This window comes from Cladophialophora immunda (assembly GCF_000835495.1).
Source record: "Cladophialophora immunda strain CBS 83496 unplaced genomic scaffold supercont1.3, whole genome shotgun sequence".
Taxonomy (NCBI): domain Eukaryota; kingdom Fungi; phylum Ascomycota; class Eurotiomycetes; order Chaetothyriales; family Herpotrichiellaceae; genus Cladophialophora; species Cladophialophora immunda.
Window position 1 is genome coordinate 3,413,523 of NW_015622543.1, and position 10,233 is coordinate 3,423,755.

Consider the following 10,233-nt stretch of genomic DNA (forward strand, 5'->3'; position numbering starts at 1 on the left):
GATTGCCTCGGAAAGCGGATCGACATCATGCCAGTTGCACTTGGAGCTTCAATCGACACGAGATCCAAAGCTTCCATCACCGACCACAGCAAGCACTCGCAGCAGCCATGTCGGCCAACATGTTCTCTCGCAGGGCGCTGCAGTTGACGACTCGGCGACGTAAGCCTCTGCCTCCCACCTCTGGCACCACCTTGTGTTGAACAGGAACTGACCCTTTGAACTGGATTCGCAGTGGCCGCGGCCAACCCCTCCACCTTGAGCACCACTGCTCTGTCCAGATTATCCGCTCCGGCAGCCATAGCGACCTTCCAGAATGTTCAATACAGGTCAGTGCCCTCTTGCCAGCATCATGAGTTGATCCCTTTGGGAAAAGAGGTGGAAAAACATCTACCGGTCCACTGATCCTGTGATCTCCGGAATCCCCGATGCTATAGCCAACTACTCTGCTGACTCTCTCTCTGTGTGTGTTTTCTCATTGCCAGACCAGCTACAACACAAGCAGTCTCCCAAGCCACCGGTCAAGAAATCCTCGCCAACCAGCGCCTCCACCGCCCTGTCTCTCCGCACCTCGGAATCTACCGACCCCAGATAACCTGGTACCTGAGTGCCCTGAACCGTATCACGGGCGCCTCGCTGTCCGGAGCCATCTACGTCTTTGGTGCCGCCTATCTCGTCGCTCCGCTGTTCGGCTGGCATCTGGAGTCCGCCAGCCTGGCTGCCAGTTTCGCCGCGTTGCCCGTGATCCTCAAGGTCGGATTGAAAGCACTGGTAGCGTTCCCCTTCACATTCCACGGTTTGAATGGCATTAGGCATTTGGTGTGGGACACGGGGGCGGCGTTCACAAACAAGCAGGTCATATGGACGGGATGGACGGTCGTAGGACTGAGCGTCATATCTGCATTGGGATTGACTTTCCTGTGAGCGCTGGGAGAAAAGCGGAGGGTTGCGGAGCAGATACAGTAGAAGAAAGGTGTACATGAACAGCGTATCATATGCCTCAATGAGACTGAAAATTATGTATCAAGACAAGGCAGCCGTAAGGTCTGCGACATCGAGAGTCTTCAACGGCGACGCTTTGGTGCAGAAGACCATCAGACTCAGCGGCTGAACATATTCTCCGTGGCTAGTTCATATTGCGTTAACGGTGTGGGCGAACTTATTGTCCTATTCATCCACATAAGACGCCCCGTCCCTCAGTTCGTGTACAACACTGGCACTCCTCCTTCGGTTGTCATCCACATACTTGGTCCCGTCCCGCAGCTCGTGCACAAGGCTGGGAGACTTCTGAAGCCTCGCACTTCGTCGTGGAGTGAATGATCTGCCAGGTTCTGAAGGGGCTGTGGAAATGGTGGATTCTCTGCGTCGGTTGGTCTTGTCGGAAAGAGGGGTGCTTTGTTCCCAGTCATCACCAACCATAGCCACGTCTTCATCTCCATCGTTGCCAATGTTGTCGGTCCTGTTGGCCCGTCGACGATTCAATGGGCGTGCAGTGACAATTATTGTGTCATTCTCATCGTAAAAGCTTCCAGCCGAGTCGGCTTGTTGCGGGGAGACCTCGTTTCTATCACTGCTAGTAGAAATTCGTTTGTTGCCGCTCGCTTGAGATCCTGCCGTCAGTTGTCCCAAGGTTTCGACGTTTTCGCCTCCTTTGCCATCGCCGTCGCTTGTGGCGGCTTTTCGGCGGCGGCTGGGAGGTGTGATATTGTAATTGGGTTGTGGTCTTTCTTTGAGTCTGGGAGAACTACGCAGAAGGTTTGGCGAACCGTTTTCGACTTCTGGAGGCTCGACATTGAACAGTGCTTTTCCGCTCTTGTTCCACCAGTCAAACAAAAGCCCGGCCTGGCTTGTTTCGGCGCTTCCAAACTCTAGGGGCGGGCCCGAAATGACCACCTCTGATTGTCTCACGGTCGCGCCGGTTGTGGCTTTAAACACTGCCCACGAAGACGTGTCAGTGCTCAATAGGATGAACTGTCTTTGGAAAGGCTGGACCTTGAAGTTCCGAAGAATGACTACGTCGCCGCGAAGAGCTGTGGGAAGTGACGTCCGAACAGGTCGAAATACTTGAACACCTATGGCTGAATGCCTCTCAGAGGCAATCGAAGGATCCGTGAGTTGTAGCGCAGTGTGGTAGTCCTTTCGTCCTGTTTTCGACTGTTCTGGTTCCGGCAAAGAATCTGTACATACGGCGATGACGTCTACTAGGTGGCCGAACTGTTCAGGCAGCGACCGCAGGTGAGGGAAGTACGCAAGTGGCGTTGTAGTGCCCGTGTCTCTGCTGAATACCGATCCACTCGTCGTAAGATTCGGGGAAACAGGTGTGGCATCAATAAAAGACTGTTCGGACTCTTGGAGCGCAGTGGATGCAAGAGGTAGTTCGACTTGCTTCTGCGTTGGCAACGGCACAAGAGTGGTGTCGTCTCCACTGGGATTTATGTTTTCTTTGCGGGGTGGTGATGAGGAAAGTTGTCGAGTGGATTTGCGAGGTGTAAAATACGGACTAGATAAGTTCGGTGTCATGGTAGGCTTTCTTGCTGACAATCGTTGAGAGCTTCTACGAGATGTAGCTGTATCTGGTTGCAACATGGAGATAGGCCTGGCAATTGTAGGACTCGTGCTTACCCTGGAGGGTTGTGCGGGAGGCTCGTTTTCGGCGGGTGGTTCCTTCTGAGTCGTTTGCGATGGGCTTTTTTGACTGCCGTCAGCTCCTTCCTCTTGCTCACTTAGCCTCGCTTTGCTTCGTATGGTCTTCACTGTCACTGAATCCTCAATTGAGACTTCGATCATTTCATTCCGCGCGGGAAGTGCAGGTTCCTGCGAGTCTCCGTCGAACTCTTCTTGTGTATGACGGGGAGATAGAAAGCTAACCTGGGTCAGCTCCTGGACGGGTTTTGGCGTTTCAGGCTCAGTTGACGAACTGTGCAGTTGGGACTGGACCGGAGTTGGTAGCTGTGCATGAGGCTCGTGTGTGTAGACATGTTCGGATAGAGTAGACACAGTCTTGATCTCCTCTTCTGCTGTAATAGCAGAAGGATGTTGTGGTTCTTCTTTGGCTTCTTTTGCCTCCAGTGACTGGTCTGTCGCCTGCTTCACCACTTCTGTAACATGTCCGGAAGAGTCGACATGGGCCGCCTCATCAACTTTCGTGGTTGTCACTGATACATCGGTTTTCAGGTGTGTCTCACTTCGAAAGTTGCCGTGAGAAGACTCGCTATCTGGTACAAGCTGCTTTGAGGATTCTGAATTTGCAGAAAATTGAGCAAGATGATCGATATATTCCTGGAAGCGCTCTCGCTCGTCCATGTGTCCGTCGAGTGATTGTGGTCGTGAGGCCTGACTTGAAGGAGGGCGAGTAGAATTGACAGGACTCGCTTGATGTTGTTGGTTCTGCCTAAATGGCGACTGTGGTTCTGGATACGTGCTGTGGGACCGTTTCAAGTTTGCGGACACCTCCACCCTTTCCTGCGGAGTGTCTATGGACATACCCTCAGGCGCATCCTGCTCCAGAGGTGTATTTGGCCTATTATGTTCGCCATCTGATTCAAGGGGGAGAGAAAAGCCAAGAGCCGTAGTTGGCGGAATTTGTAAAAACTGTTCAAGGACATCCAGCGGGCTCTTCGGGCGTTCAACTGAAGGTGATGTTGCAACTGAATGGTTGGCTTTCGGTACTTCAACAGGAGCGCCGTAGAGATCATCATCCTCAACCTCGAAAGCTTGAGAAGCGTGCTGGGACACACTGTGAGAGGCTGACTGGTCTTGCGAAAGAAGAAGCTCTCGATCAATACTGGATTCCAGTGATGAAAGCCATTGCGGCGCTTCATACGCAGTTTTCTTTGTGCTCTCCTGATCCTCGAGTGCTACTTCGGATTCGTGAGATACGAGCACAGTATCTCCATGTGCAATGTCCCCAGCCTCGAAACCGTTGGCTGCTGCCTCTGATGTTGATGCGCCCACTATAACAACGGGCGACCCATCAGAGTGTGGCGACGGGCGATCGGCCAAATCAATGATCTCTGCCCCTGGAATAGCAGCCGCATCCAAATGTGATATACTCATGTCAAATGGCGGAAAATATCCGATCTCAACCCCTGAACGATGGACTAACGGAGACACTAGAGGGAGACCAGGAGATGGTATAGGTAGCAGTCGCGGTGTGGTCGCAGCTTCTGAGCCATCGCTGGTGTTGGAATCATCTGTATTGTCTATCGCTGGTTGTCGAGGGGGAGAGGCTCTGCGTGGTGTCTGAGGCGGGCCCATCACCAGTGGCTGAGTCACAATAGGAGGAGGTATGAATTCAGTAGGCGAGACTGAGCTGGAGACGTCGACTATGTCTTCTTCAGTTACCTGAACCGTGGATGTTGGCTGTACAACCTCTTTCGAGACCTCGGCGAGGATCTGGTGTTCGATTTGATCCTCCCTGTCAAGGGCAGCTGGTCCTGGAGCCAGAGCAACTTCTTTAGCTTGGGGACTCTGACACTGCGCAGCATCTGCATTGTCCACCTCAACTTTCCTGGGCTCTGCCGGCTGGTTTTCCGCCTCTAGATCGACGAAACTCCATGCTCCGCTGTTTCTGGCGAATTTGGTACGCTTTCGACCTCGACCCAAAACATAGCCATCGTTCTCTGCTAGATATTCCAGGGCAGTATCGATAAAAGTTCCCGCGGGATGGTTTCCGGCTGCTTTTCTGGGCGTTAGGTATGGTACATGGATTGTGCTTGACTGATGATGAAGCACACCGTGCAGCACAGGCTGTTCGTGGTCTTTGCCATTGAGATAGGTAAGATATCCGTGTGTAGCTGAAGAGTCGGTCTCTTTTCCGGTGAAGTCAACTGTAGTTGCCTCTTGGTTACTTCGAAGCACCTCCAGCAGGACACGCGTATTGTACTCCAGATCCCAGTTTATTTTCTTGCCCGGGGTAGAAACCACATCACCCGTCTCTTTCCACTCACATCCTACTAATGCAAGCTTTATGGTGTCCCCAATGCCCACTTTTGTCTTTGCGACTTCCTTTGCACACCCATTGCGGAATACGACTTTGACCTGACCCTTGGATTTCCGTCGGCGAATGTCAGGATCAGCTAACAGCAGGGCGAATGTTCCCGTTGAGCTAGAATAGGGCCATACGAGAGCAACCTGTGCGAGAATGTGGGCATCGGGACCTGTTTGCGATGGGAAAAGGTCGGCAATGGGGAGTTCAGTCGATGGATCGAAGTTGGCTCTGGCTGTGCGCGCAGTGGGATGAGGCTGTACCGCTGCGGTCATGATAGCGGCCAAGGGAAGGTCTGAAATAGGACGGCCATATCTTGCACAATGGCTAGTACGGAGCCGGAGCAGAGAAAAATGAGTTTTTGGAAGCTGGAATAGTGTTTCAGTCGAGGGATGTTTGGTGTGCGGTCGGGTGAGGGCGCGGAGCAACAGTGACCAGACGATTTAGCCGCCCGCGGTCGCGATGCGGCGGGATGGATGGAGATCGATTGCCGAAACGCGTTTCACAGCCTCAGACCTCAATGACCAGCCTACTACTGAGCCTCACCTCTTATTCACTCCTCCAAGATCTTGTTTCACACGCGTCCGCTCGTTTCCATCTCGACTGGCTTAATCAGGCACCCGCTTGGAAACTGCGAGACTGTCTATCGACTACGACCACCTACCGTTGACAGCGCTCTCCTTGGGTTGAGTATAGCTGCCCAGATGGCCAGACGGGCCTCAACGCCTCCAGGTTGGCAGATTCCAGGCCCAGCAGGCTGGATGCCAGCATTCTCGAAGATGGCATTCCTTCAAAATCATAGGTACCGGCAGAAAAATGGACGAGGTTTCCCACCTGCACCCCTTCCCTGAGAATGCCACTGGGAATGTTTATTCATTTCACTCGGTGTCAATTGACCTCCTTTCACTGCTCTTTCGTTTCTTGACAGGTTCAGTTTGCAAGCCACTCCTTTTTTTCCTGCCTCTATTGCGACGTTCGTCTTCCTTCCTTCTTACTCGCCTTTCCTACTCACGCTCGTTGATTGATTCACGGCTTGCACCTTCCACCCTTCTTCGTCTTCGGCTGCGAGTTCAGCCACCAAAGAAGCCCTTGTTTCGACCAATCCACAATCCTTTCGGTTGGAAGACGTTACCATCAGGATGGCGCGGATTCCACTCCTCATGCTGCTGGTCAGCACCGTTCTGCAACCTGCAGTGGCCGTGTACCAATTGATCCAAGACTACTCCGGCGACGCCTTCTGGCAAGGCTTCGACTTCTTCACCGACCCGGATCCAACCGATGGCCTCGTACAATTCCAATCTCTGGAGCAGGCAAATGCAACAGGCATAGCAGGATTTATAGAAGGAGGAAATGCATCTTTCGCCATCTACATGGGTGTGGACACTGAAAATGTCGCTCCGCAGGGTCGAGCCAGTGTACGCGTCTCATCGTCACAATCTTTCCAACATGCTTTGGTCATTGCCGATATTGTTCACATGCCCGGGGGCGTCTGTGGTAGCTGGCCTGCGTTTTGGATGGTAGGCGCAAACTGGCCGAACAACGGAGAAATCGACATCGTCGAGGGAGTCAATGATCAACCGACCAACTCCATGACATTGCATACCGGACAAGGCGCAGTGGTCAGCAACGGCACCGACTTCTCGGGTGAACTGATTACATCGAACTGCGACGTCAACGCCCCCGACCAACCGATGAACGCAGGTTGTTCAATCGGCGACATGTCCAATTTGACCTTTGGGCCTGAATTCAATCAGGCCGGGGGAGGTGTGTTTGCAACTGAGTGGACGGCAGATTTCATCAAAATATGGTTCTTCCCGCGAGGCACCTTTCCCGATGACATTGTCAGCAGTAATCCAGCCCCGTCTGAAAACTGGGGTACCCCAAACTCGCTGTTCCAAGGATCATTCAATCTCGACGATCATTTCAACAATCTCCAGATCGTGTTCGACACGACCTTCTGCGGTCAGGTAAGCAGAACACGTTAATTTGGCGCCATGGCACTCATACTAATTCCTTCTGTGTAGTGGGCTGGTGCCGTCTGGAACACATCTTCCTGCGCATCTCTGGCACCCACCTGCGAAGAATATGTGGCGAACAATCCCGCGGACTTTGCCGATGCTTACTGGGCCATCAATACCTTGCAGGTCTTCCAAGATGATGGTCTGGGGGGCAGCAACGCAACGGCAAATCCGGTGCAGGCAAAACGCGGGGCTGCGGGAACGGAGTATGGGCGCCTTCCAAAGCTTCGACGGAGATCTGGGAAAAGAGTCCTCCCAATCTATTCGTGAGACTCTTGGTCCTATATTGTGCTATTAGCAGCGGCGTTGGTGGTCATGTAGCGAAGGCTGGAAACCTGGGCTCGAAGGATAAAATGTTCGTACACAAGTGGAAAAGGGGCCCGGTCGGATAAAGCCTGTCATGGTATTAAAGCTCATTACCATTCTAAGAAAATGGACTCGGTTCCGGGTTGATCTCTTTTATTCACAGACCTTGCTATCTGGTAGATGCAGGTGAGTCGACGAGACAACCCTGTCCTGCTCGACATCACAGTGTAACTCTGACGTTTAACGAGCTGGGTTCGCAACCTTGTATCCTTCGTGTCTGCTGTGCTTGTTCACACTGCGCCTCTCTGGGACTACGAGGTACATATCAAATCTCTGGTGGATGCTGCTAAAGAGCTGACTGATGCACGCAGTACTTGAACGGTTGAGGAAAGTGGGTTGTCTCGTGTCACTGCATTGGCCTCTACTTGGGCTGCTCCTCGTGCTCTAGCCAGTTGCCCGCCCTATCTGCTCCACTGACCTTGACTTGTGCCTTGAAGCAGTCCTGCAACGCTCTAGAATGGCTTCTGGAACTTTGTGAGGCTCTAAAACAGCCTTCAAAAGCGGAGCCCTGAAACGCTGAATGAGCTATCACGGTGTCGCCTTGAACGCGGGCCTCACAACCAAACTGGCCAATCGATTCGACTCTGCAAATCATTCTCACTTCCATGAAGCAGTTCTCCAATGAGTCCGAGGAACAGAGCAAGGCCCTCATGCCACCTCTCAATCCTGAGCCCCTTTCTCCAGAAGAAGACCTGCGCCTTGTGGCTCACGCGAAACCTGACCCAAAATTGTGCGATTCATGCCGGACGACGGACTGCCTAGGAAAGCTGACTGGAGCATGGAGAACAAAACGCAACAAGAAAGTCTTCATTCATGCGTGCTGGGCCGACTTGGAGCTTGCCGCGAAAGACTGCGATTTCTGCAGGATGCTGCGCTACTCCGTTCTCATATCATGACGGCTACACGCCGGGATAGAACCGGCTGCCGGTCCCGCCTTATTGGAGAAGGAGGAGCCAAAAGAATCTTACGAGGTCCATGGATTCAGATTATTCGTCGGGAATGAGTGGTTCTCTTATTTCACCCAGGGGTGGCATAACGACTGTCTCCTCAAAGGCTCGTGGCGGCTAAATATCGAACCACTTGCTAAAGCTGATTTCACCAGGCCTTCCCCCCTGTGCAGATCTGAACTAAGACGCTTTGGCTCCGGTTCATTGCACAGTCGTTGAGAACATGTACCTCCAGCCGTAACACGTGTGAAGAACTTGCGCACACCACCTCTGCATCAGCCCCTAATGGGGATGGTCTTGACTACACAGCTTCTGCGGAACTCGGCGGTTTTGTGCCTACGAAGCTTCTGCAGGTGATTCATGACGGTACCATATTGACTCTACGACTCCTGCGGTCGTCGGACATCTTTGCATCGCAGGCCAAGGAGAACTTTCACGGGATTGATGATTCCTCCAGCCGAAGGATGGACTATATCACGTTGAGCTATGTCTGGGGCGGCAGCGTCCGTAATTTTGCGACAACCGCCGAAAATTTCGATCAACACTTGGTCAACATTGACATCCACCGCCTAGCAAGGACGATACAAGATACTGTCAGGCTCGCTCATAAGCTTGGGGTAATGTATCTGTGGATCGACGCCTTGTGCATAATCCAACCTTCCGAGGAAGACTCGTCAGACTGAGAACGTGAAAGCTCCATGATGGAGGTAAGTCCGATTTTCATCAGCCTCCCTGTCTTTCCTCTCTCCTCGTGGAGTGGCTGTACTTGAAGCACTCGAGGGTTCCGTAATTTTCGTGGCAAGTTCCATCCATCGTTCCCAACACTGACAGATTGTAGATATACTCAAACTCTCTGCTTACTGTTTTGGCGGAAAGTGCGCCCAGTGTTGACGTCGGGCTTCTCCCGAAGAGGTCTGCATTCGAGTATGCTCTGCGAATTGTATCGATCGATGGGGGCTTGTTCGTTTTCTACCCCAGTATGCCGTCCTTGTTTATATCTGTGGATCAGTCGCCCCTCAATCGGAGAGCCTGGACTCTGCAAGAGCGGCTATTTCCTGGACGCAGCGTACATGTAACTCAACATGGACTCTTTTGGAACTGCACATCGATTGCTGCGTGTGAATTAGATCCCGAAGGTAAACCTGTCGATCCTGGCCCCGACGCCCTTGAAACAACAAATTACAGGACCACTCTGCACATGTACAGGCACTGGAAGTTGGGGGAAAGCCAAGTCAAAAGCGCGCGTCAGACCTGGTTCAATCCTTGTAAACAATACTTGACTCAACAACTCTCTCTGCCGACCGACAAGCTGCCAGCTCTTTCCGGGGTAGCGAAGCTTTTCCATAGCAAGTACTATGCAATGCAGATTACCTTGCCAGCATATGGTCGACTGAGCTCCCGGAGGCATTGGCATGGCACACATCCTTTCGGCCAGACTCATTGTCTCGTGTCGCTATGACCGGAAGAGTCCCTGGCCTCCCGAGATGGTCCTAGGCTTCTGTGCATACGGAAATGGAAATGCGGCTACATAACTGGTCGACATCGCCCCCCGCATCCGTCTTTTCCAGCAGCAGAATGAAAATTTTGCCCCAGGTGGTATTGTGGAAGAGGACGAGTGCGGGCAAGACGAACTCCGTCGTCTGCATCGACATCATTGCCGCGAGGCGGTCGGGCTCGTCGATATACACGGAGCCTGCGTCCATTCTAGGCGAATAGAAAGAATGGACTTTGTTTGTCGGTCACAGTCGGAGCATTGTAGTACATCTCGATCGCTTTGCGAGCCTCGATCGACTTGACCGTTGAACATATGCGCGATCATTGTGTTGCTGTACAAGTGTTTGGAGATGACGGCAGAGTTTGGTTTGCGATGATGTGGAATCTGCCCAGATTCCATCTTGTGCTGCCATGTTTCTTGATC

At 52.5% G+C, this 10,233-nt stretch overlaps 3 protein-coding genes across 3 annotated transcripts; 2 read left to right on the forward strand and 1 right to left on the reverse strand.

The window, feature by feature from the left end:
• The first annotated feature begins 53 nt into the window (after positions 1-53).
• On the forward strand, positions 54-1,233 carry PV07_05603 (succinate dehydrogenase, cytochrome b556 subunit). The gene is made up of 3 exons (XM_016392513.1): positions 54-159; positions 233-326; positions 483-1,233. The coding sequence occupies exons 1-3, from the start codon at positions 108-110 to the stop codon at positions 919-921; spliced, it is 585 nt and encodes a 194-aa protein (XP_016250032.1). The 5' UTR covers positions 54-107; the 3' UTR covers positions 922-1,233.
• On the reverse strand, positions 967-5,374 carry PV07_05604 (uncharacterized protein). Its single transcript, XM_016392514.1, has one exon. The coding sequence runs from the start codon at positions 5,257-5,259 to the stop codon at positions 1,165-1,167; it is 4,095 nt and encodes a 1,364-aa protein (XP_016250033.1). The 5' UTR covers positions 5,260-5,374; the 3' UTR covers positions 967-1,164.
• A 749-nt stretch (positions 5,375-6,123) lies between these two features.
• PV07_05605 (uncharacterized protein) lies at positions 6,124-7,272 on the forward strand (the record flags this gene model as incomplete). The annotated part of the gene is made up of 2 exons (XM_016392515.1): positions 6,124-6,951; positions 7,009-7,272. 2 exons carry the CDS (start codon positions 6,124-6,126, stop codon positions 7,270-7,272), a joined length of 1,092 nt encoding a protein of 363 aa, XP_016250034.1.
• Between the last annotated feature and the right edge of the window lie 2,961 nt (positions 7,273-10,233).